The sequence below is a fragment of the Balaenoptera acutorostrata genome, chromosome 12 (assembly GCF_949987535.1).
Source record: "Balaenoptera acutorostrata chromosome 12, mBalAcu1.1, whole genome shotgun sequence".
NCBI classification, from domain to species: Eukaryota; Metazoa; Chordata; class Mammalia; order Artiodactyla; family Balaenopteridae; genus Balaenoptera; species Balaenoptera acutorostrata.
This window is the reverse complement of record NC_080075.1, coordinates 92,145,959-92,172,678: the sequence shown is the minus strand read 5'-3', so window position 1 is coordinate 92,172,678 and position 26,720 is coordinate 92,145,959. Positions and strand designations below refer to the sequence as shown.

The window sequence follows — 26,720 nt, the reverse complement described above, 5'->3', positions numbered from 1 at the left end:
ACTCTTCCCTCCGCTTTTCCACCGCCTGTGGGCTCTTCCAGTTGCAGGTCTTCCCTCTTTCTTTCATTCTGTGACACGAATCTTCATTATTTCTACCCGTATTTCTTCCTTTCTACGCCTAATTTAACTTATTTTGGGGATTCTTATTATCTGGTTGATGGCACTTCTGCTCATTTTTATTTCTTAACTTCTGTGTGTTCTATTATCGTTCCCTGCTGCTTCCTGGGAGAGGTCCTCTAGTTTACCTTCCAAACAGTAATTTGTGCTTCTTTCTTTATCTCTTATTTCCCTTATTTCTTTTGTAACGTTTTCCACGTTTATGTTAAGTTCCTGGTCCACGTGTCCCAGCACTTCTGCTTCCGGTGGAGTCTCCCAAGGCCCCAGCCCCGGCGCCTTGCGGTCCAGCCCCCAGCACCCGAGCTCCGGGGGAGGCTGTCCTCGAGGCCGCAGCCAGTCCGTCCTGCCGCCTCCCTGGGCCCCTCGCTGCCGAGGGCGTCTGCAGCTCCCTGACTTGCTCCTGGGGACGCTCGTGCCAGCTGGGAGCCCTCCAGGGATGGGCACCGATTGTCCCAAGGTGACAACAGGAGAGGAAGGAAGTTCCAAGCCCTGCTTCTCACCTGGAAGCCCTGTGTTCCACTCCCTGGGGCGTCTCACAGTTGTCCCCTGTCTGGAGGTTCTTCATCTTGGTCCTACAGGGTGACCCGAGGCAGCAGGTCCAGGAGCTGCCCTTGTTAGAAACGGATGCTCAGGCCTCATTTTAGACTCACTGAATCAAAAACTCCGGGGCGGGGGTCCAGCGCCGTGTGTGAGCCAGCCATCTGGTGGTTCCCTGCTCGCTGGGGTTGGGGGCTGCTCAGGGGAGGGAGGTTTGAGTCCTGTGGGCCCCACCTGCTCCAGCTGCCCTGCATCCTCTCCTCTCCCTTCCTGTGCTCACTGCTGTCATTCGTGAGCACGTCGTACACCCTGCGATAGCCCTGCATCTCCTCCCCCAGGTGAGGTGCTTTTCCTCCGTCACATCCCACCCACGATGGCCAGCCGCCTGTTGCTAAAACACTGTGCTTACCCACATTTCCACGCAAATCCCCACGCACTCCGACTAAATCGATGATAAGCTCCTCCCCCTAGAATTCCAGGCTCTGGGATTCAACGTTCAAGTTCCATGTCTGCATTTCACCCTTCGGTGACAGTCAATCCCCCGTGTTCTGGCTTTTTGCAGAGGCCCCTTCTGCTGCCCCAAAGGCTTCATCCCATCTTCACATGAGGAACTCCTACCTACCCTTGTGCATTTCACCTTCGTGACGCCTACATTTGCCTTTAATCTTTCTCCTCTTAGAACGCCGACACTTTGCCCTTCTCTGGTCATACTTGCTTTTATAGGCTTTTGTACACTTCTTGACTTTGGGGAAGCAGTGGCTTTCTTATTCATATTTTTTACGCAAGGCCGTGCCTACCTCATTGTATGGTGCCTAACAGATGCTCAGCATTGAATATTTTCTTAAATACATGAATTATGAATTAATACATGCCAAAAAAGAGTGCATAATAAAACGTAGACAAATATTAGGCTTTTTGTGCTTATAAAAAGGCATATTATTTGCTAATAAATGCCGGGTTGTTTTCCAAGTATTGTTATAACAATATAAGCCAATTTGTATTAATTTTAACTGTTATTAGTAAAAATTAATTGAACACCAACCAACAGCTTAAGATGTTCTCAGGGCCCTCTGAATACTTGTACGTAATTGAAGATATACTTTAATTAAAAAACCTAAAAATGGAAAGCGAGCCTAACCCTGGCAGAGCCGCTCCCGCAGGGCTCCGTTAGCCCGTTTGGGTTACGTTTGCTCTCGGAGCATCAGCTGTCCTGTGGTCCACACACCAGTCGCGTTATGTACCGGGTGCCCCCAGCCCGATGTCAGGGCTCTTAAGTCTCCAGCTCATTCTTTCTGTCTTTACTCACAGATTATTTACAAAGAACGGGCATCTTCTGGACAACTCAGAGGATTCGCAAGACAACCATTTTTACGTTGCGGCAGGTCTGGAGGCCTTCAAGTATTTCCCTTATTGGAAGTCCCCAAAGGTCCCCAGCGAAGTCCAACAGTGAGCACATTTCATTCCCTCCCTTCCTGCTTGGTAAAATTTGCCTTTCCCCCCAGCTCCTCTCCCAAATATGGTCAGTTTAGGTACCTGCTATTTTTCTGTAGTGAAACTTGATATTATCATTTTATATATGATGCAGTTTTTTAAAAAAAAAATATTTTCTTGGCTGTGCCGCGCGGCATGTGGGATCTTAGTTCCCCGACCAGGAATCGAATCCGTGCCCCCTGCATTGGAAGTGCAGAGTCTTAACCGCTGGACCGCCAGGGAAGTCCCTATGAGGCAGTTTTGAGTTTTCAGAATCTTCGGCGTGGAGGAACCACTGCTGTTGGACAGAGTCACAAGGACAGTGAGATCCCGTATTGAGTCTTTCTCCGGGGTTCCTGGGGTCTCAGAGGTCAAGAGTCTAAACGTACAGGATAGAGCTGGCCCCAGGCCACGGTCATGGTAGCCCACGCTCCATCTGGCACAGTTTCGTTTTCTTAATTCGACTTGCTTTTCCTTATCTAAAACAGAGTGTGTGCAGGCTGGCAGTCTCTCCTGGTGAACAAAGCAGTGATTTTTATAGTAGGTCCTGGACCCGCGTAACAGGGCACGCCCCGGTGTGTGCACCTGTGGATGCGAAGGAATGGCCGGGAGGAAGATGAGACGGTGGGGACTCTGGTCCCGCCCCCTGAGATAATGCGATGGTTGTCCCCGCACTCTCCGGCTTGCAGCTAGGATAGGGCAGGCGAGCACCAGTAGTGAAGGCACAGTGCTGTCCTGTAGGCTCAGGCCTCAGGTGAAACTCAGCCCTTGGAACTTGGGACTGTGCTTTTACTGCTCTGGGCTTCCCTAGATATAAGGCGTGCCTTTATGAGGACACAGAATTGAGGCTGAATATCTATTCTCTGATAGCTTCCTGAACATCAGGCTCTGTGGAGTGAGTATCCCACTAAATCTAGGCTGCTATGGGCAGTGCATGGGGCTGTAAATTAGAAGCCTGGGTTTCTAATCCCATCTTGGCCATTGCGCTGTGTGCCCACAGGCGAGTCCCTCACCCTCTCTGGGCATAGAGTCCTCACCTGTAAAACGGGAATGCTGTCAATGTCTTACCCCGACTTTGACGAGACCCAAACGAATGATGGCTATGAACGTCCTTTAAGAAGTTAAAACCACTTTACAAATATCAGGCGCTGTCATTATTAGCTGGAGAGTAGGGCAGCTGTTCTTCTGAGGAGAATCAACACATGAATCATTTCTTTCCAAACGTTCCAGTCTAGTGTCTCTTGGCCTGATAAATGTGCTAACGTAATGGCAGTGGGAGGCTGCCTTCTGTTTGGCACAAGCTAGATTGAGTCCTGGGCTCGGGGTTGAACATGGGACGGAAGGGAACCAAGAGGGAGCAGCCCAGACAGGGTTGGGAGAGGGGAAAGGAAAGGTGGAAGAAACTGGTAGCTGCATCCTGGAACGGGAGGACCTGAGGGTCTGAATCGTGCTCTTCAAGGATGAAAAAGGCCACCCCAGGAAAGCTTGCTTCTACCTGAGTCAAGAGTGAAAGGAAATTGGCTTCACCCACAGCAACGTGAAGTTAGGTCGGAGAGTGGGAACCCAACTGTTAGGTACGGGATGGGCTCCTGAGGGAGGTATGGGATTCCTAGCATGGGGGGCCATTGGATGCCAGGCCACTGGGGAGCTGGGCGGGGGTGGGGGGTGCCAGGAGACTAAGGTGGCAGCTCCTGTCTCGGCTCTGGGGGCAAAGTGGGACTCGTCCTCGTGGGGAGGTGCCTGACTTGGGACATTCACCTGTGGCGTCATGAGCCGCTCCTCAGCCTGACCCTGACTGCTCGGTCACAGAAAGGGCATTCCTGGCCACTGCCTTCAGACCAAGGAGCCCCCCTTCTCCAGATCCCAGGGCTCAGCTCTCATCTGTGCTGCTGCGTGCCTGGCAGAGCAGGGTTGGGACTAAGAGCCCACAGCAGAAAAAAAAAAAAATTCTTCTATGAAGTCAGTGTGACAAGAGCATATAGCAGGCATAGCAAGCACGTTTTGTTCTAGAAAACGGAAAGTCCTAGAAGAAAACAAAGGGCATTGACTTAGCAAAGGTTGGTGTACAGATACCTGTCAAAGGCTTTACGGTATCCGTCGTCCCTTATGTCAAGGTCTGCATGGTACGTGGATCTCAGAACTGAGTACTGAAGGAATCCTTGCCCCATTTGAGGAGTGGGTTGAGTTGCTGAGAATGGAAACTACTCCACATGCCGGGCTCCTTTGTTTGGCTGCAGAAGCCTGGATTTTAGGATTAGTCACGGCAACTATATTACAATAAATATATTTGTTCCTTTATTTACTTGTTCCCAATTTTCCACTTCTAACTTATTAGACTTTTATCTGTTTTCTGTGTGAACCACCTCAGCATCCTTTTGGAAAGTGGGGGGAAGAAATTTAAAAATCCGCCTGGAAACCCAGGACTGCCCCTCGATGGGGACATTGCCCTGCAGCACATGAGGGGCTGTCGTGGACCCTTGGTCATCTTCCCATTCTGAGGCTGTTAGGTGGGCAGAGTAGCAGCTCTCTGTAAGATCGAGTGCTGAGTTTTCTTTTAAAAAATTAGTATTTAAAAACATTTTTAAAATTGAAGTGTAGTTGATTTACAGTGTTGTGTTGCTTTCATGTATATAGCAAAGTGATTCAGTTATATATATATATATATATATATATATATACATGTATTTTCTTTTTCAGGTTATTTTCCGTTATAGGTAATTATAAGATATTGAGTATAATTCCCTGTGCTACACAGTAGGTCCTTGTTGTTTACCTATTATATATATAGTAGTGTGTATATGTTAATCCCAAACCCCTAGTTTATCTCCGCCGCTCGCTCACTATCTTCTTCGGTAACCATAAGTTTGTTTTCTATGTCTGTGGACCTATTTCTGTTTTGTAAATACATTCATTTGTATCATTTTTAGATTCCACATATAAATAATATCATACGATATTTGTGTTTCTCTTTCTGACTTACTTTGCCTAGTATGATAATCTCTGGGTCCATCCGTGTTGCTGCAAGTGGCAGTATTCCATTCTTTTTTATGGCTGAGTAATATTCCATTGTATATACCACATCTTCTTTATCCATTCACCTGTCAATCAATGGACACTTAGTTTGCTTCCTTGTCTTGGCTATTGTGAATAGTGCTGCTGTGAACATTGGGGTGCACGTATCTTTTCGAATTAGAGTTTTGTCTGGATAGATGCCCAGGAGTGGGATTGCAGGATCATATGGTCTAAATCTGCAAGTGTTTTCTTAAATGTACCGACAGTATAAAGCAGAGACTCTTTCCTGACTCTTCTATGAACTGAACACAAATACACACAGAGCTTTTGACCTGCAGACTGTCAGACTTGAATGGAGGCATCCGTTGATGTGTCTGGTGGTCCAGGAAACCTTCATGTGCTGGAGATACAGAGATGAGCTGAGTGTGAGTCTCTGCTTGTGGCGAAGGCAGACATGCCAGTGAACAGGACACAGCGACTGTAACAGTCCTCACCGGGAAGATGGAATCTGTTCCCTGGTTCAGCCCAGGCCCACACATCATCCTGGATCCCACCGGCATCAACCCCTCCCGCTTGCATAATTCCAGTAGGGCAGCAATCCCTGTGCTATTAAACTGCCCAACTTTCAGACGCACCTGTGTCTCTCCATCAGCACTGCGCAAAGAGTCAGGAAAACCACAATACCTGAGATGGGAAAGTGGGATGCAGGTGGCAGGCTGGGAAGGCAGACTGGGACCATCATGAGGGCTGGAAGGGCAGGTGAGACACTTGTATTCATAGGGATCCTGACGTCAGCAAGGGAGTGAAATGAACAGGTATGCACTTGAGAATCACTGCTAGTGATGGAATAAAATGTATGGACTGAAAATCGAGCAAGAATAGCAATAGCGGAGGAGAGGCCCGTCCTGACGCCACTGTAATGCTCCCAGCGAGTGGCAGGTGGGGTGCAATTGGGTACAAGAGCTGCCGTGTGTCACTGATTCTGTGACAAGCACTTTCCCCATCTTTGAGGCTCTGAAGTAGGGGAACATCTTAGGCTGATGGCATCTTGGCCGTCGTGCTGCAGGTTCATCTGTTGTCGCGGTGAACTTGGCCACAGCTGCTCACGTTACCGTCTCTCCAGCTGAGGAGGTGTATGGCTGACATAGCACATGGTGCGTTTACTTGCTGTGTAAATGTCCTCGAAAGGGTTTTGCTGGGATTAGGAATTGAAATGAAAGTTACTATATACGCATGGAAAGTCATAAAGATAGAGACAGCAAGATGTGCTGTTATTTGTTATTAGTGGGGTATATTCTCCTTCAATTCCATATGTTTTTGCAGAACAACAGCCAGTTCTTTTATGGATCCAGGAAAGGGAGATACCCACACATAGCGGAGCTGTCAGCTTCAATAACCTGTTACTGTGTAAAGAGCCATCCTCGGGACTTGCCTGGTGGTGCAGTGGTTAAGAATCCGCCTGCCAATGCAGGGAACACGGGTTTGAGCCCTGGTCCGGGAAGATCCCACATGCCGCGGAGCAACTCAGCCCGTGCGCCACAACTACTGAGCCTGCGAGCCACAGAAACTGAGCCCGCGTGCCACAACTACTGAGCCTGCGCGCCTATAGCCTGTGCTCCGCAACAAGAGAAGCCCCCGATCACCGCAACTAGAGAAAGCCTGCGTGCAACAATGAAGACCCAACGCAGCCAAAAAAAAAAAAAGCCATCCTCAAACCTAGGGGCGTAAAACAGCAATGATTTGTTATTTCTCTAGGTTCTGTGGGTTGGCTGGGTGGCTTGGGCCAGTTCACCGGGTTACTTATGCAGCTGCATTTAGCTGGAGGGTCCGCTGGGCTGGGTTGCCTAAGGCCATATCACCACATCTGGAAGCTGGTGCTGGTTGTCGGCACCTCTGTTTTCCTCCAAGTGGTCTCAAGGTCCCAGGGGGTGGAGAAATAGGCTCTCCCTCGGTGGAGAAGTGCGGCAGGGTACTCACTTTTCATACCGCCTGTGCATCGGGGGAGGGGCTTTGTGGCCAGGGGCAGCCCACCACACTTGGTTGCGTTTTGTTGCTGAGTTTGGTGCAGAGGGTTGCCTCCATGCTCCAGGCAAGAAAGCACCAGCCTCAGAATGTGCAGAGCAGCTCGGAAGAGAATTCCAGGGATAATGGAGGAGCGCTCTTTCTGTCCCGTGGAAAAGCACAGGCGGCTTTGAGGCAGAAATGGTTCAGAAGAGCCAGACTCAAGATGTAGAATCTTGGGAGGATGCAAGTAATTTATTTGTTAACTGTCTCCCCTTCCTTTTTGCGCAGGTGTGATATTGATAAATATCTATGTCTAAATAGTTCCAAAAGGCCTTTTTCAGGAAGTATAGATAGAAGAAAGAACTTCTAGGTAATAAGGAAGCACCATGACATGGTTTAAATGGCAGGTTGATTTCTTTATTAGCGACACAGGAAATGACCACGTGTCTTACGATTCTTGGCATCTTGATTTGGTGAAATGGGAAGGAACACGGGCGCGTCTAGACGGCCGTGGAGTGTGAGAAAGTGGAAAAGTCAGGGAGGACTCCAGGTTTCCCGGGGCAACACTGGTGGATGGTGGCGTCAGGAGCAGAGACCTGGGCCCCCGGGGAAAGAGGAGGAGGATTTAGGTGTTGGTACGTGTGTGTGAGGAGGTGCTTTGTGCTAGATTAGCACACTCACCAAATGAGAGGGAAGGGGAGATGTGTGAGATGATATCCATGCAGAAAAGTTTTTGGTTTTTTTTTTTTTGGAGCAGAGAAAGGTTCACTGCAGGGCCAAGAAAGGAGAATGGGTGGCTTGTGCTCAAAACCCCCCGAACTCCCAGAAAAGTGCTGTTGATGTCAAATAGAATCCCGTATAACGTGTAGTAGAGGACAAACCTGCTCCGATATTTGTGTGGGATTATCACTGTGGATTCTTTAATGAGTAAAAAGACGAACCCTCTCTGGATCTAACTGGATGCCTAGGAAGTGGGTGAATCTTATCTGCATATTATGATAACAGATTTTTTTTTTTTTTCTTAGTAAACCAGTGGCTCCCACCCAGGGAAAGCCCGGGGCTTTAAGAGTAAGCGTTCTGGAGTCTGACTTCCTCGGTTGGAATCGTGGCTCTGCTGAACCTCTCAGGGTCTCTGTCAGTGAAACCTGGTTCCCCCCTTTTACTTCCTGTTTCCCCCCCACCAGGATTTCTGTCATCAGACTTGCTTCAGTGGGCATGAATTTCTAATTTAAGCTAATATAGACACCCTAACAGAGTTTTAAAAAAATTGAAGAGTGAAGCTGTTTGCTTCTTACATCTAGATTTCCATGGAGAACAGAATGAAAGATTTAATCTTGATTTAGCAGAACTTTAAATCACACTGTTAAAAATGCCCATTTCCAAGAAAATGGCAAAGAAATCATATGGGTGCATTTTAACTGATTAGCACACTTAAACCATATTTGGGATGCTGTCTGCCTTATTTGATTGGCTCAGTTCACTTATTGGTTGATTCAAATATTTGAATGTTGGAAAACACATCATTAGGAGGCTGCCAATGCCTTAAATGGTCCAATTAACAGGAGCCTTGACTCTTTTAGTCCAATGAAAGTAACTGAATGCAGCTACTCTTATTTGTTACATCAAATTCAGTTTTATAGCAACTGCATTTATGGTGCAGTTACCTTCCAAAGAGGGTCTCTATTACCTTCCACAGAAGTTAAGGTTAATTTAATAAGTGCTTAAAATTGCATTCATATATTAAAATGAATATTTTAGGGTGCAAGCCTCTGTAAAATATCAGTAAATAGTTAATAAGCATTGTATTTATATCATACCCACAGTCAGAATGTTAATATTACCTACTTCCCTTTGGCTAGAAAGCCCAAGTGTTGGTAGCAGACAGTAATGAACTGAGGTCAAGCATTGGCACCCTACGTGTGAGTGCGTGTGGGGTCTGACGCCCACGCTTTAATAACCGGGTGGAGACTGTGAAGTTGAGTGTGAGGTAGATACTCTGGAAGTGACGTGTGCAGGCTGGTGATGTCAAGTCCACACCACGTCGCACCACGGTCAGGCAGTGTTTGTTGCCATCTTGCAGCAGCCTGGAGATGCAGCAGGCAGGTTCAAGTGTCAGCAAGTCTTCTGTGTTAATAATTCTCAGAGCAGGGACCGTTCCATTGGTGGGAGACTGTGACCCGCTTTGGAGCCAGACCGCTTCCTTGGGACCCGGGCAAGTGCCTTTTGCCAGCAGGCCTGTCGTTTTCTACCTGAGGATGGACGGGCTCTGAACTGGCTTGTTATGTTCATCAATTAGACGCTGTCTGATTCGTCCCAGGTTACCTTGGGAGGCTGCCTTTCATGTGCCGGAGCCAGATGACCTCTTACAGTGGCATTAAGACAGCTAGATTGATTGACGGGGGCTCTGGAGAAAAATAGTATTTCTTAAAGCAGCGCAGAGAAATAAACCCAGTGTGCCTCAGGTGTATTTTCCAAAAATATTTTTAATAGGAAGAAGGATGAAGGAAATTGAAAGGAAGTACTGTGGCCTTTGTAAATAGAGCCCACGATGATGTCAGAGGGGCTGGGGACGTGAGGACGGAGGGGAGGGGTCGGAGGCGTGACGCTCATTTGCTCGTGTCGGAAAGCAGTGGATTCTGGTTCCCGCTTATCCGCTGTTTTCCGAGAATGGCTGTAAATCCGTGTGGCTCGGACAATTAAAAGACACCAGAGTGTCCACACGTGCCAAGCGCCGGGCGTGTGAAGATGCAGGCCGCCCTGCCTTGGTCCTTGGGGAGCGTTCGGGCACAGAGAGAGAGTCACATAGTGGAAACTGCAGGCCTGTGGCCGTGGAGCTGTGTACAGAGTGGGCTGGGAGCGGGGCCGGGCTTCTCTGTAGGGACAAGATGACATTGGAGTTAGGATCCGCAGGTGAGTTTGCCAGACCCCAGAGGAGGGAGCCCTTCTGGAGAAACACAGGGATTTGGAAGCGCTGGCCTGTCGGGGAACAGCAAGGCGTGTGGGCCCGCAGGTAGGGGCCCCTGTGCCTGGATGTGGTGCTGGGAGTTTGGGCTTCGTCCCGAGGGGAGCAGACCTGGAGGGCCTGCAGAGGAGGTGTGCATGCCGTCCCCTCCCGGACCTGTGCCCCTTCCCTGGCGACCCCCTCCTTGCCTCCCGCTGGTCCACCACCATTTCCCCACGGCTCTCAGGACGCAGACCTGCCCACCCGTCACGTTCGCCGCCAGCATTTCATGGAGTGCTTCTGTCTGCCCCGCCAGGTTCTAAAACCCTTACTGGGGTGCAGCTCTGCAGACCTCATGACCACCTCAAAGAGGCAGTGTTATCAGTCCTGCGTCATCGAGACGCCCTGGGACAGCGTGGTGGGGTGATGTACCAGGCGCAGAGCCGCTGAGTGAGGGATGGGAGGCGCTCAGCGTCGAGCACCTACTGTGTGCCAGGTCCGGGGGGGCCGGAGGGATTGTCTCAGCAAGTCTGAGACACCGGACCTTCGCGCAAGGCTGCGTCTTCCCCACCGCCAAGTCCAGGATCCGAGCTCCACCCAGGCTCTTATGTCCCTTTCCAGTTCCCGTCACACACCTGTGCTGGGGACGAGCTGAATGTGGGCCTGCATACACCTCAGGTCCTGTGTGTCTCGTCCCACTCGCTAGGTGCGGGTGGTCACACTTGCTAGGTATGTGGGTCTAGTCGTACACTTTGTAGGGTCTTAATGTATTTCTCGGGAGTTTATTACCTGTTTTAAAGTGGAATTTGTGTAAATATTTCGTTTTCTTTCTAAACTTTTTCCAACTTATATTACAGTTCGCTCTGTTTAAATAATTAAGATCATCTACTTAAATGTGAGTCATTTACAGCTGGTTTCAAAGGTGAGTAGGTCAAGATTCATGCAGGAATCAAAGCGCAGTGCAGGGAGTTGGGTCAGAGCCGGCAATCTGCTCGTCCTGCCGGCGGTGTTGGCTGGAGGGATGAGGAGGATGTCCCGGAGAGGCTGGTGGTCCAGGTCACCAACCAGGGAGACAGTGGTCCTGGGATCTGGCTGTGACGCCCGAGATGGGACATGAGTGTGTAGGATCCAGTCAGGGACACATAACCTTCACCTAATTATGCAGAAACACCAAGCCAACCTCAGATTCTTCCCATAAAACAAAAGAAAACAGGCCTGTGTTCTTCAAAAATTCAGTGTCACGTAAGATGAAGAAAGTCTGAGGACTGGGTCCAGGTAAAAGGGGATGAAGGGGACACAACACCTGAACACAAAGGATGTCATTGCATGGAGACCAGATGGAGTATGGATGGCGGATTAGCTAGAAAGCCTGCGTGAAGGCCGATTTCTTGAGTGGGGCGACCGTCCTGTGGTTCTGCAGGGGCGTCTGTCTCTGTTGTCAGGAAACCACCCGAAAGTGTAAATAGATCGTGTGTCTTCAGTACTCATCTAAGGGACTTAGCCGTAAATGCGCGTGATTCATGCAGCCTCCTCCTAAGTAGTTTAGAGAAAATACATGTTTAATGCAAACATGAAGGGAAGCTACTCCTAGCAGCCCCTCGCCTTTCCTTGTCTGGAGAGTGCCAGATTTTCAACTGTTCTCTTCCTGCTCTCTCTGCATCTTCCTGCTCAGTGCATTGGATCGGCAGACGTTTACTGAGCAACTGTTACAATCACTTAACTGAACACACGTACGTATCGAGAGCTGTTGGTTTAGGGCCAGGAATGTGCGGACGGTGGGCCTGGGCCCTGGAGCTGCGTGTGGAGGTGTTACAGGACCCAGCAGGGGGGCCCTGGAGGTCAGGCGCGGACCGGGATTTGAAGGATGAGGGGTCTGAGGTCAGGAGGCAGGGCAGGGAGGGAGTTCCAGGTGCAGCTGAGCTCTGTAGGAAGGCGTGGGGTGTGCAAAGCCTGCGGTGAAAGGGTGTGAGGAGTGGGCTGTGCAGGCAGGTAGGCTTAGAGCTTGAAGGGCATTGGAACATCTTCATAAAGTTGAGACCACTCCCTGAAGTGTTTGAAAGGTGGGCGTGATCAGATTCACAGCAGCCCTGTTCACTTATGCATTCAGCAGGTACTTACTGAGTCCCTACTATGTGCCAGGCACTGTCCCAGGCTCTGGGATCCATTATGAGAAAAACAGACAAACACACACCACCCCTGCCCTCGTGGAGAGCCTAATGCCTCATGGAGACAGGTGGACAATGAACGTCATAAATAAGTTATCTGTAGGTTGAGTTAAGTGCTGGGGAAAATATGGAGAAGGGTAAGGAAGGGAACTTTTTTTTTTTTTTGAAGAAGGGGAGTCCAAGGCATTTTATGCTTCCATATTTTTTTCGTTGTCCTGTCGGCATACGATTCCTCTTGTCTGATGGGTTGCTGAGGTCAGTGGTCGGGGAGTGCCCCACTGTGAAAGGGGACAGAACACTGGGAGGGGAGAGACCTGCTGCCAAGTGTCCCAGGGAACCAGTGAGTTAGGACCTCCTGCCAGGTCTAACTCTCGAAGGATGGTACCTTCTCTGTTAACTCAGAGAAATTTAAAGTGGGGGGAAATAGGGTGGGAGCCATCAGGGTGGCTCTCGCCGAGGAGGAGAGGTTGAGCCAACGCTTGACAAGAGGCCAAACCCATGCAGCTCCGGTGTCCCTGGATTTCACAGGAATGAGGTGTTTCAGAATCTCGCATTCCCTTCATGTGCTTGTTAGGCAAAGTATGAGATTAAACAACAGAACTGGTTTAATGACGTGATGCCCGCCTTCACCTGCCGTCCTGCTCCCCCGGGAGTTCTTGTTTCCACCGCTCTTGGGGTGACGGGGGCGGGTGGTCCAACCGCGATGGGTGTGGTTTGCTCCGGGCTCTTTGCTCAGCATCCTCGCTGCTTTTGTGTCCTGGAAACGAGGTGGGTAATATTTCCTTGTCACTGTCCTCTGAGTGCTGTTTCAGAGACAATAAAATAAATACATGGCCTCTTTATCTTAGAGGCCAAAGATACGGAAAGTGCTTGTGACAAGGAGATGTGAGTAACACCGAGAAGAATCTAGTAGGTTTCCCGAATCCCAGCCCCCAGCTGCCTCTAAGGCACAAGCACCATATATCATTTTCTGTTTCTAAAACCAGTCCTGCAAAGATCTTGTTTCCTATATTCATGAACACAATTTCAACTGGTAGGAAAGCCTCCTAAAATAGGTAGAAAGATTTTGCTTGGCTCCTATATGTGGTTGAAGGACTATTTTCACACTTTAATTTCCACAGGGAAAAAAACCCTAGTAGTTTGCATAATACACATATAATGCCATATATAAATGGTACAAGGTAGGTGTTTTTAGTTTGACATTTTCTTAAGTGACACAGAGAGCTCACGAGAAATATCTATTTATATAGTTTTGCCTGTATTCATTTCCAAATACTTCAGTAAAGATGGAGAAAAGGAGAACTAAAAAAGAGGGTTTGTATATAAAGATGGGATATATCTGGGATAGAATTGGAATAGAATTGGGATGGTGCTAAGAATTAGTTCATCTTACACTGTGATCTAGTTATGCTTTGTTATTATTGTCTATAGATTTCTTTAGAAATCTAAGGTCCCCTCAGTTGTAACCCAGACACACCTGCCATGCATCAATTTTTTTTTTATGAGAGATGGTCCATCCTGCTCTGGTTCCAGCAGTGATAGTTTGGTGGTTGTTATGGAAGCGATTTTTACTAGGCTGTAAGGAGTATCTCTAAAGCCCCAGCGACCTCTGCAGACCTGCCTGTCCCCCCTCTAATGCAGACCCTCCTTTCCCAGGCACCACACGGCCACCGTCATTTGGGAAGAGAATAGCTTCCCTTCCTGGTGAGGTGCTGCCCCCTGGGGGGGGGGGAGTATTTTTGCCACTTTACAGAAGAGAAATGGAGGCGACAGCGTGGTCCAGATGGTGTGAGAAGGGGGGCCTCTTGGAGGCACCTGGGTCCCATCCCACTGTTCACTCTAGGAACGTGTGCTTTCCCTGGGCCTTCTCAAAATAACCGATTAGACTCACTGTACGCCTCCGTCCCAACACGCTTTTTGTTCTTCGTTTGTACCTTAGGAGGATCCCAAGGTGAAAGAAAATCATAAATATGACAACATTCCACCCAAAGCACTGGAATTCTATTTTTTACGCCAAAGAAGGAAGGAAGAAACCAAAGGCAGAACCTTTAATCCAGAGTGGGGCAGGTAATGTGAAATTCTGTGTTGCTGTCGGCAATTTGAAATGCTGCCGGGTCAGGAATCTGCTTTTCCAGACCAATTTCATCCTGCAAAGGTATGACTTGTGACGATCTGATTTAAAAACCCGACTCGTAACTGTCTGACTTGTTAATAAATTGTTCGGCATGTAGGGCCATGGTAGGGGGAGTAGAAAAACAAAATTGCAGGGCTGAGGGCGATGGGATTCTCCTACTAGGAAGCCCTCCAAGATAAACGCAGGATTTAAAAGTAATCCTGTCATCTCTGTGGACCTCTGGGAGGGCATATTTTCCCTTAAGGACCAATGACACTGAAAACAGCCAACAAACATATCAACCTTTTGAGGGAAACATGAACATAAAAGCCATCCGAACCCACTGTTCGGGTTTACTTTTTGAGAATGAGAGACATTTGAACAATTAAACTTCAGAAGTGATTTTAAAATGAAGTAATTTAAAATATACTCCTTTCAGTCCTACTCCTATTCTTACTACTGTTGCTACTACCACTAGTATTACTGTTACTACCATTACCAGTACTACTGTTACTACTACTGTTAGTAGTTAACAGTAGTTCCTACTATTATCAGCTCTGACTGGGGGCCAGGCTCTGAAGGAGGTGCTTTCTGTGACTGTGTCATCTGTAGGTGTGATGGACACTTACAAGACTTAAGTCCCGTGGTTGGTCGTGGAGAAGAGAGGGAGATGGCGGGAAGGAGGGCTTCCCTTGCCTTCTCTGCGGCATCTGACAAGTTTGGAAGTCATTTCTCTTAAGCTGTCTTCTCCCTTGGCTCTCAGTACCACACAGAACGACTCCGGTTTTCTTCTCTTTGCTCCCCGTTTCTTACCTTCCTGTGTTTGCTTCAGGCTACAGAGCTGGACGTTTCCCTATCGCTTTTCTCTGGCTGCTCCCCGTCTCCTGGCCCTCCCCCTCCCATGACAGATGCGTCATCCTGCCGTGCATCAGGCGCTGGTCCGGACACGCAGGCGTTCAGGCGTGTTCCTTCCATCCCCGGAGCTCACGGCCTGGCAGGCGAGGCAGATGCATGAGCACAGAGGCCACGCTGTTCTAATCCGCCCTCACGGGGGTCATCACGGAGCCTACTGAACCTATAGTACCTGAAATTCTGTAGCATAGTAACAGTAATAGAAAATTTAATCACCGACTGAAATGTCTTTCTTGGGAAAACATACCCTCCAGGAGTGGCCTGGGCTGCCGGGGAGGGCGTGGTGTGCTGGGACTCAGATGCCAGCTGTGGCCCTCGTGAGCCTGTGACTGGGGCACATTCCTTACCTGAAGACGGATGTCATCGGCGTGTCTGAGGATTGCCATGAGTATTAATATCAAAGGCGTAGATAGAGGAGCCCCTGGGGCACGTGGGTTCCGCCCTCTCCTCTCCTCTCCCATCCCTTATCCTCCAGCCCAGGGCTCGGGGGAAGGTTCTTCCGGGACCGGGGGCCGGGAAGGGCAAGAATGGACCCCGTGAGGGTGGGGAGGCCCAGGACTCTTGACTGAGGAAGGGATGGGCTGTGATTGCAGCTTCCCGTTTTGGGTCATCGAGCTCGTCAGTGGCCACGTGCGCCTCCTCTTGGATGTTGGAGGAACTGGCGAGCCCACTTCTGTTTCTCCTGCTGTCACCTGTTGCTTCTGATATGGGTGAGGATAAACTTTTCAAGAACCTTGGGATTTTATAGGCATTTAGTATTGATACATCCAGTTGTAGTGCTACTTAGATGATTTTGTCTGTCAACGAAGCTGAGTGGCTTACGGTGTACAGATTCAACCCCTGTGTCGTTAAAGCCCGGCTCTTGAGTATATTTTTAAAGTAATGCATCTGTATGTCCTTAAAATCTGATGTTGGTGTCTCGTGGTTGCTTTGCGTTTATTTCTAACTGAATGAACCGAGCGCACACTTGTCAAACGTTCACTGTATTTTGTCTCTGGCCTGAGTCCCGTGGGGGTGGGACACAGGGATGATGGTGACTCCCAGGGTCTGGGACCTTTGTGGAGACAGTGCAGGTGTTGAGGGCCACTGAACCCAGCACCTCGACTGAAGCAAAATCAAGGATGGTGGGGAAATGGAGGTGAGGTGGTATGTGGGTCCCGGGGTCCCTCGGCCAGGCCGCCTGCCAGTGACACAGGAAGCTCCAAGGATGCTGAGTTGTAACTCTGGTTTGGGTCAGAAAAGGTATAACGAACATCGGTTTGAAAACCCTGTCTGTATTATTTTTCTCCAGATGGTGACGTGTATAAAACCCAGACTCCTAACGAGGAAACCCAAGGAGCACCAGAAGTTAAGGAGGCCCCGGACGTGCATGTGGAGGTGCCTGTGGACCAGGTGGGTGGCGGGCCCCGCAGGACTGTGCCCACCTCCTTCTCACTGCTGCTCCGTCAGCCCTGCCTGCGTCTCATCCCCAGCCCCTCCCCAGAGCTCTCCCTGGCCTCTAGAATGTTCTTTGTCCCCTGCAGTTAGCTACTGCTCATCTTTCAGATCCTGTGCTGTGCGTTTTCCTGTCTGCCCATCTTTCCCCCCGAGGCTCTTCTGCTGCCAGGACCCTTCTCAGCACACGTCACAGTTTGTGACGGCATATTCAGCCGTATTTGGTACTGTCCCTTTTCCGCACTAAGCTGGAAGCTCCATAAGAAGGCGATGGTCTGCTTTGCTCACTTCTGTAGCCCCTGTTCCTAGCAGAGGTCCTGGCAGGTAGAAGGCTCTTAGGAATCATTGGTGGAAGGATGAGATGATGGTATAATCAGACCATGTGGTCGGGAATCATGCGTCTGCCCCTTCCTGGCTTCCCGACCTCAGGCCTCGGTCTCCTTGTGCATGCGGCGGAGGCGATGTCACCGTGCAGCTCAGCCTGGGCACCAAGTGAAGGAGTGCACGCGTTAGTGCCCGGTCCAGGGCCTGGCGCACAGTGGACCCTCTCTCTCCGTGTCCCTCCTCCTGGCCTCACGGAGGAGAGAGGTGGAGTCCTGCGCGGGGCAGGAGGGCTGGAGGAGGGAGGTGAGGGGGAGAGGGGCTGACTTTGAGGCCTGGTGCCTGGACAGGGGCAGAAGCAAAGGGCCCCAGGCCCGAGTCGGAGGCCTGGGTTCCAGCTGGCTCTGCCCCACCCCCCAGTGCATCCAGCAGGTCTCCAAGGCCCCCGGGCCCCAATCCTGGGCCTCGAAGGGGAGTCTGTGCAAGGTAAGCTCCGAAATGCATGACTTTGCCTCTGGTATCTACCTGGAGGCATTACAGGTCCACTTCCAATTACTGGCTTTTGAGAAAATAATTTATATTCTGTATAAGGTCAGTATTAGTGTTTGAGTCCCATTTTTGTTCCTCTTAAATAAGGTAGGTCCCAGCCCTGCGCTTGCCCCAGATCACAGGAACCAGCGAGCTTTCCTGCTCCTCTTTCAGTACTAATCACTCTTCACCTTGTCATTTATTTTTAACTTCTGCAGTTTTTTCCCTGTGATATGTTTTAAAAATGTCATAACTCTGTCTTAATGTAGTAGTCTTCCACTTCCTCTTGACATTTTGAGCACTTTTCTCATATGTCCTGTTGTATTTCCTAAATTACTAGTAATATTATTCTTTTCCTCGACATGACAAAAAATGACCCAAAGATTTGGTCTTCTCTTAAAACCCAAACTAACAGTTTAAATATTTTTATTGCATACTTAAGAATTTTATAGTAATAATATTAAGACATTTTAGGCAGTTACTTTTTTATACCAAATTTATCATCCGCACTTCCACCTCCAACATGAATTATTGTTATTGATCTATTATTGTGTGTTTTCTGGGTTGTACACTGAGAGTGTCTGGCACAGTTTTAAATGGAGGTAAAGTCCCAGTGTGACAAATAGTGTTTCCATAACTGTTTGGGAACAGTAAACGTAAATTTCCGTTGCTAGCGTATTTGAGTTCCATTGTATTCGCGGCTGTGGAGTGAGATGGATTTCCCCAGGCTGGTGTGTAGTGGGAGGGAAGAAGAGGTTTGATGGGGGGAGCGGTGTCCACACCACACAACAGGGGCCGCACACCTGGAGACCTGCATGAGAGGTGCTGGCCTTCGTTTGTGTTCTGGTGCTGGGTAAGCTCTGGGAGCCACCGGTTTCCTTCTGGAAGGAGGGGAGGATACTTGTTTTCATGCCCTTAGGACTTTCTGGTTCATAATGAAGAACGGTTTGGCCTTTATATTAAACTATTTGATTACGGTGGTGCCTTTTATCATAACCTGGAGCGCTTTTCTCATGCTTTTGAGTGACTGGCTTTAAGCTGTGGGCGTCTCATCATTTCCCGAATGGCTGGTAGCTGCAACATTGCGCTTTCTCCACTTTTGTGTTGCCCGAAAGATAAAATGTTACAAAGTATAACATCCCAACTAGTCAATTTATGAATTTGGAGTCAAACTGAGATGGACGAAGGGAACCTCAGGAATGAGGACCCCTCTGGGTCCAAGGGGGCAGGTGTAGTTTGTTCAGCCTGTTGGTAGCTGATGACGCCTGTGAATAACAGGGTCGCAGGTCAGGGTTGAGGCCACTCAGACCGTCCTGCAGCAGCTTCGGCCTGCGACACTGCACTCCCGCTGCTGAGTGAAGGTTGAAGTTGAGGTTCGGATGAGTGTGGAAGGTGGGCTGTCCCTTGTTCCTGCCAGGTGACATCGTGTGACATCCGCTTTTTCTGTGATGGTGAGCGAGGCTGACTGTGGTCTCCTAACCTTCCCTTCACTCCAGTGCCGAGAAGCTTCCCCCCAGGACTTCTGAGTCGGTCAGGAACTCCTTGGAGCTGTGCAGAGAGGGCAGGGCAGCTGCATTGCAACACGGGACAGGGGTGTCAGGTGCTCAGCGGTAAAGAGACGTCATCAGCTGCTTAGACTGTTAGTCTTCCTGACGGTCCAGGAGGGCTGTTAGCGGTGCCTCTTGACCTGCGCTCTGATTCCTAAGATGCTCCCATTTTTCTGGCTCTGTCGTCCGATTGTTTTCTCTTTAATTTACCCACAGAGTGATACATACTCCCAACCAGACCTGTCACTTTTTCTGTCCTCCTACGTCAGCCACTTGGTTTTCCACCACCTGACACCTTTGCAGTTGATTTCAAAGAGCCGCTCATTTTCCTGCCTACGTTGGAAGGTGCGTGCTTACATTCCAGGGCCTCTGGTCGTAAAAGCTTATTCTCGAGAACAAACTTGACATTGAGACCCTCGTAGAATTCTGTTGACACCCATCTTTGGCTCATGAGAGAATCAAGGTCGAGGTGCCGGGTTAGAGAAGCTGTGCTCTGAGTTAATGGAGTGATTTCAGTGCCTGTATCATGAATGGTGAAGCTCAAGCCACCGAACCCTGTTTGTCCTGAACCAAGCGGTTCCTGAACAGGACGAAAGGCTAAGCTGTGGAAAATATAATGAAAGTGAAAGGGAGAGAATGCTAGGGATTGAGACTCTGGCTGCGGCATGACATTAGAAAGCGTTTTACTGAGGATCAGCCATGGTGACAGGGATTATGGTCCATGGTCTTTAGTCACCTTTTTCCTCTTCTGTGCTGCACTGTCTCCTTTTGAGTTTTCACTTTTATGAAATTATGATTTGCTTTCAGTGTCTTGTTTCTCATTGGCTTTAGTAGCGGTTATTGTATCCCCTTGCCATCCACCGCCCCCTCCAGCCTTTCTCTATCCGAGCTTGAGTGGAGGACAAGGGTGATTGAGTTAACTGTCTGCTTTATCAGCTTTGATTCTCCCAGAGTGTTGACTTTTTATACCAGCTTCTATTTTAAAGTCCTGAGTTATTATACTTCAATGTTAAGGAAACAATTTTTAGCACTTGTAATATGCACAAAAGTGACATCCAGATATTAAGACATTGATGTTGAAGTTCTGTCTGAGTTAAGGACTACGTTTGTCACAAAGTAATGTCTTCTGCCAGATTTAAGGTTATATTTATTTATTTAATATTTTTAAAATTAATTAATTTATTTTTGGCTGCGTTGGGTCTTCATTGCTGTATGCGAGTTTTCTCTAGTTGTGGCGAGCGGGGGCTACTCTTTGTGGCGGTGCATGGGCTTCTCATTGCGTTGGTTTCTCTTGTTGCGGAGCACGGGCTCTAGGCGCACAGGCTTCAGTAGTTGTGGTGCACGGGCTTAGTTGCTCTGCGGCATGCGGGATCTTCCTGGACCAGGGCTCAAACCCATGTCCCCTGCATTGGCAGGCGGATTCTTAACCACTGCACCACCAGGGAAGCCCCCTATATTTATTTTTACAAGTACTTTAAAAAGAGAAAAGTGCCTAGAATTGCAGTCTCTGTTTAGCCAGGACCCTGACCTTTGATTCCTTTTGGGGGAAATAGTTCAGCATCTCTCTGCACATGCTCAACTCTATTTTAGCAGAGTAGCTTTACGATATCATTTTGCAGCAGGCAATAAGCAGGTGTATAAACCCCAGGTCTGCAGTTGATGCATGAGAAGGCTTGACTGAAATCACAGTGGACTGAGTCCAGGTCTGACCTCTGCTGAAATTCACTTATTTTCAGGGAGTCCCAGGGAGTCCGGCAGGAAGAGAGAGGGCCTTTCCTTAGATTCTCCAGCAGCTACCAGAGTGGTCACCTTCCACTGTACTTCCCGTAATTCACTTCACTCCAGAGACAAGCTAAGAATAAGACACTAACTGAAGTAAAACCAAAATAATGTGGACTAATTAGGAGAAGGTCCATCTAAATTTGTGTAATCTCTGAATTGTTTAAGTAGAAGAAACATATCGCAGCTTTAAAGCTTTGTCACTTTCAGCTGCAGAGTGGCTCAGACTAAGCTCATATCTGTCCCTGGGGTTCCCACATTAATGAATAAATTGAAAAGTGTAATTAGCACTACTAAGATGCCTTTAGCTGTAAGGAACAGAAAACCTAAGGAGAAGTGGCTTAAACAGTAGGAGACACTTACCACGCATGCCCTAGAGGTCTAGAGGCTCCCAGCAAAAGCTGCAAAGGTCCCAGAGTTGCAGCCCAGCGGCTTGTGGGGTCACTGAGGGCTCATCTTCCCCGGGCTCCACTGCCTTCCTCAGCACGTTGACTTTCGGCCTCGGGCTTGTTTCCTTAAGACGTTACTTAGGCTCTGGGCGGTACATGGAGACACGTGAACATCCACAAGAAGGAGAGAGAGACCGTTTCCTTCCCTGAGACTTCTGCAAATAGTGAGAAGAGTCTTTACTACATATTGCTGAATCAGTGAACGAGTCAGTGATTGGCATCACGTCAATTATTCTGTGAAAGAATGTGCTTTTAACTTCTCCTTAAGTGCAGTTTGAGCAGCCCCAGCGAGCTTTCTCCATCACGGTTTCTTCTCTGTGTAAACCATAGGGAGAGAATGCTCATGCAGTCAGGGTCTGAGTTCTCAGAAGGTTTGGGTGACTGAGGTCTGGGCTAATGGGATCGACTGTATTGAACACACTTGTCTACACAGCCGCAGAGCTCAGCGCTGCACATTCACGGGTCAGCTGGCAGGAGCTGTCGGGTCACTAACATCAGTTCTGGTCACTCGGTAAGAGCTGGTTTCTCCACCCACTTTAGCTCAGGTGTAGCTACACGACCTGCCGTCACCGATGACGGGTGACACTTCCAGGCAGAGGCATTAAGAGCCAACGTGGACTTGGCCACGTGCCTTCTTTGCCTCTGAGGTCTTGGAAACAGCAGGGCTCGGAGTCTCCTGGGTGACTGATGAACGGGAGGCCCTCACCAGCCCACCTGTTCCCACTGACACAGACACGTAATTGAAGGAGCCCCCATGGGCACCTTTATTTTGGCCCCAGAACCAAACGATTTGCCCCCGGTGTGGAGAGAGGTTCCAGGACACCAAGTATGATATAGCTTGTTGCCTTTTGCCAGGAAGTTATGACAACCGGGAGATTATCCACAAGGGGGGTGCGCACACGGCCAGGCCGTGGTGGTGTCTCTTGGGCCCAGAGGAAGAGGGTGCTGCTCAGGGTCCCCAAGGGCGCGCTGAGAAGTACAGAGATGTCTGCAGTGACCACTCTCTCTGTTTTACACAAAAGTGATTTACAGTGTCTCAAAGTTTTCTCCAACAATTTTATTAAACAGGTTTGTTACCAAAAGTGGCGTCCGGCTGTTTGCTGCTCAAAAGCCAATACTCGAGGGCAAAGTTGGTGGAAAGGAAAGTTTGCTTTATTCTGGCGGCTGGCAACTGGGGGTGGGTGGTGGGAGGGTGGACTCGTGTCTAAAGGCCGATTCCTGCACCGCTCACAATCAGGGGGCAAGAGCTTTTATAGACGGAGGGAGGGGGCTTCATGCAGAGACAGCACAGTCGGCTCTGACGGTCATCTTGAAATTGGTCATTGGTGCTCTGACCAGCGTCATCTTGGTTGTTTTAAGTACAGTTAGTCTTCAGTTCCAGGGTCGGTTTGTTCCCATTTCTTTGAGGCCAATTCTCGGAATTGTGGCAGCTTGTGTCATGGCTACAGTCTGGTCATCATGGAGTTCACTTCTCCCACCTGGTGGGGTTTCAGTGTCTACAAGACGGCTCCCAGGACATGGCTCAGGTTATGATCTGTAGCCCTTGAGGAGGGACTAAAGGTCCTTGACCCTGCTAATGACTAAACTATTATTATTTTGTCCTGTTGGACTGTTTTCCTTCGCTTTGCATTTTCTCACTTCTCTGATTAAAGTTATTCTTTGGCTAGAGTTTTCCTGCAGACAAAAGGCAGGCGGAGGACATGGAGGGGGAAAGACTATAGGGTCCCGCTCCGTTTCAGGCTGGCCCTTGGTTGGAGGAGCCAAAGGTAAAAATGCAGAGCAGACGCAACCTTGGACTTGAAGTAACCACTGTGGAAAAACTGGTGACTTTTCAGCTTTACCTGTAGAAATGGTCAGAAAGTCACATGGCTTCATGCGCTCTTTGCTTCTTTAAAGGACTTTGACACAGGTTGACTGCGACTAAATCTAACACATGGTGTATTTTCTCCCCAGAAACCAGCCGAGATCGTGAAAGAAGAGACACATGGTCACATGCCTAATTTTGAAAGCAACAAGGTGAGTTAATTCTACTTTTATTTTGTACTTGACGGCTTGAGGCTAAGGCGCCTTTTTATCCTTTTAACATGTTGGGTGGAGCTCTTGTTTGATGGAGAAGGGGTCAGAGAGCCAAGTCATTCCAGGATACGAATCAGCATAGGGTTGGACCAGAGTGTTCCTCTTCTGCAGGCTGTACCTCACATCAGGTCTCTTGTGTGCCAGAAATTACAGGAGTAGTTTTCATGGCTTCTACACTAGTCTTTACCACCTTTTACTATACTTCCAGTCACAGACTGAAAAGCTTTTTTCCCAACAACTTTCAAGATATATTTTTAGAGGGGGAAGAAGGAGAGGAAGGAAGGAGAGGGGAACCGTGGCAGCAGGCGTGGGGAGGCTCCGTTGTCCCGGATACCTTGGACACTGGTTTTGTGGGTTGTCAGTGCTGTGTAAACGGCATGTCTTGGCTGAGGACACGAGCAGCACACACGCTATAGATGGCAGCATGAGCTCGCGCAGAACGCACTGTGTGGTATGTGTTTGTCCAGTTGCTTTACATGTGCCGTCAGTGCAGGAAGCATGTTTCCTCCATGGTACGTGATGAGATTATGTGACTGATCTGTATAAAATATGTGTATTGGGAAAACAGAATTTACTTTTAATTTTTTTTTTTAAAATAAATTTATTTAATTTATTTATTTATTTTTGGCTGTGTTGGGTCTTTGTTTCTGTGCGAGGGCTTTCTAGTTGCGGCGAGTGGGGGCCACTCACTATCGTGGCCTCTCTTGTTGTGGAGCACAGGCTCCAGACGCGCAGGCTCAGTAGTTGTGGCTCACGGGCCCAGTTGCTCCGCGGCATGTGGGATCTTCCCAGACCAGGGCTCGAACCTGTGTCCTCTGCATTGGCAGGCAGATTCTCAACCACTGCGCCACCAGGGAAGCCCACTTTTAATTTTAATTTTTAAAATTAAATTTTTAAAATTAAAAGCCCACTTTTAATTTTTTAATCGAGGGATATTTGACAACTAAAACTCGTATATTTTTAAGGTGTACAATTTGATATATGTATCCATTGTGAGATAAGCACCGTGATCAAGCTAATTAACATAGCCACGTGTGTGTGTGTGTGTGTGTGTGTGTGTGTGTGTGTGTGGTGAGAACATTCAAGACAAAATTTACTTTAAATATACAATTCATGTAGCGAAGAAGCAGACTTTTGGGAGCTAGTTTTTAAGATTCTGTCTCTGGATTTTCTTTTCAAGGTGGTTTCTTGCTTTTAAGTTTCTGGCCCCAGGCAGGAGGTCCTGTAACACATCTGGGCTATTGAGTCTGTTCTGATGACAGACTGTGAAGAAATCTGTGGATGTGATGGCGTCGCAGGTGATCCTCTCCTGCCCTGAGACGTGTCCCGCACTGTCCTGGCTCCGCGTTAAGAAGAGGGAGCAGAGTCGGCTCCTGGGTCTTGCCCACCTTGGAAAGGGGTGTTTGTGTGAAAGGACGTGGGTCCTTAGGAAGTTTGTTCAGGTTTTTCAGCGTGAAAGGAGTTTATGATCTGAGACAGACAGTTAGAGGAAATAATCTTTCAGACGATTCTCTTTCCTTCCTTATAGTCTTAAATATTTCTGACCAGGAGGAGGTGTCAGGGAAAGGTATACTGTCTGTGTCTGGATGGTTAGGGAAGCCTTTCAAATGTGGAGGGACGAGGCTGCTCACGGCGGCTGAGGAGTGTAAGACCGTGTCTGGGGCGGGAAGACGGCGGTCCCGGGGCACTGGGTGTCGAGGGGCCGAAGGCCACCTGCTTGCTTCGGGGCCGTGGAGGAAAGGGTGCTGTTCCGATTCAGCCACGGAGTAGCCGAATGCCATGTTTTAATGGAAATATGGCACTGGTGTATTTTGCCTGCATTGAGTTTATACTGTCACTTGGATATCTGTGCACACTGGCTGTGGACATTCATCGTCTATGCTGTGCTGACTTGTTCTGTAACTATATCTCCTTGGGCCTCTGGGAGCAGCTTGTGCATTAGCCGCTGACATCAGTCAGTAGACTTAATTTCTTAGCGTGAATCAAAGGGTTTTTCTCAATGCCAGCAATATCACTGGAATAATGGCAAATCCAAGCGCCTCGTTTGCAGATATCTGGGTTAAGAACCTAAGCTTTTGGGGAAGGAAGGTGATAAGGAGCAACTGAGCCTCCTTCTCTTGCCCAAACACGGGTGACTTATGTCGGGCAGAAGGGCTGGGTCGAGCAGACGCATCTTCACGGAGCCTTTGCCGTGGGCTGGGCACGTGCTGGCCCCTGTCACTCACGTCCCAGCCCACCCACACATCACTCTTTCAGGTGGTGTCAATCCCCGCTTTATAGACTCAAAACCAGTGAGATGGAGAGATCTGAGAGGGAATCTGTCACGCCAGCAGTTAGGAGGCAGGGTGCTTGGCTTTGAACCCAGTTTTGAACGATTCCAAAGCTTGTGTTTCCTCCCCAGCGAACCACGCATCTGATTCCTCAGAGGAGACATCCCCTGCGTCATGCTTCCTGGTCTGCCCCTCCCAAGACAGGTGCTCTGTGATGTTCAGGGCTGGGTTCGTGGTGTGTGACTCTCCAGGATGTTTTAGTCCTGTCAGGTCCACAGGACTCCGTCTCTGCTTCAGCACGAGCTGAACAAAAACTTCGCTGGTGTGAAACGCCCCGTGGAGTTGAAGGTTGTCGGCCCTAAAATCTAGCCCATGCTTTTATGGGCTCAGAAAGAGAGCAAGCATTGTATAAGCATGGCAGTAGCTAGTAATACTAATAAAGAGAAATATTACTCAATTAACACTTCCTGGCTGATAGGCCATAGTGATCTGTGTCTCTCAGTGAACTGTGGTTTTATTTGGCATCTCACTTGTCTGTTCACTTGAAAAATTGATCCTGTGATATTTATTTGACACTGAATGCATAGATTTCTCAGGTGTGTGGCTTCTGGCTTGACCACCTCTCCCAAACAGATCATGAAATCCTTAAGGGGCTGATATACATCCTTTACGGTGTCTAGGACAGTGTCCTATATGCAGTAGGTGGTTCATAAATTTTGTGGACTTGCTTCACGTCACCTGTGACTAAGTTGCTTAAACCGAAGTATGTGATCCTGGGGTAAAACGGTAATGACCTTGCAAAGTTGTAAGACAGCATATTGTTATGAACATTATTTAAAAATACATATTTTATTTCTGATGTTGGATCACAAGGGTTTCTGTTTCATTTTGTTAGGATTTTTTTAATGGTAAACTATATATAGCATAACATTTGCCATTTTGACTGTTTTTCAGTGTACTTTAAAAAATTCAATGGTGCCAATAAATTCAGGGACATTAGGTACATTTTCAGTGTTGTACAAGCATCACCACAGTCTATAGCCAA

General features: G+C 48.6%; 1 protein-coding gene across 1 annotated transcript in view; it reads left to right on the top strand.

Moving 5' to 3' along the window:
* Positions 1 to 26,720, top strand: part of DCDC2C (doublecortin domain containing 2C) — a 102,541-nt gene that overhangs the window by 31,314 nt on the left and 44,507 nt on the right. Inside the window, 6 exon segments of the mRNA XM_057557909.1 lie at positions 1,963 to 2,100; positions 6,791 to 6,839; positions 14,189 to 14,245; positions 14,247 to 14,313; positions 16,563 to 16,663; positions 23,283 to 23,345. Of these exon segments, the coding sequence (XP_057413892.1) occupies positions 1,963 to 2,100; positions 6,791 to 6,839; positions 14,189 to 14,245; positions 14,247 to 14,313; positions 16,563 to 16,663; positions 23,283 to 23,345 (475 nt within the window).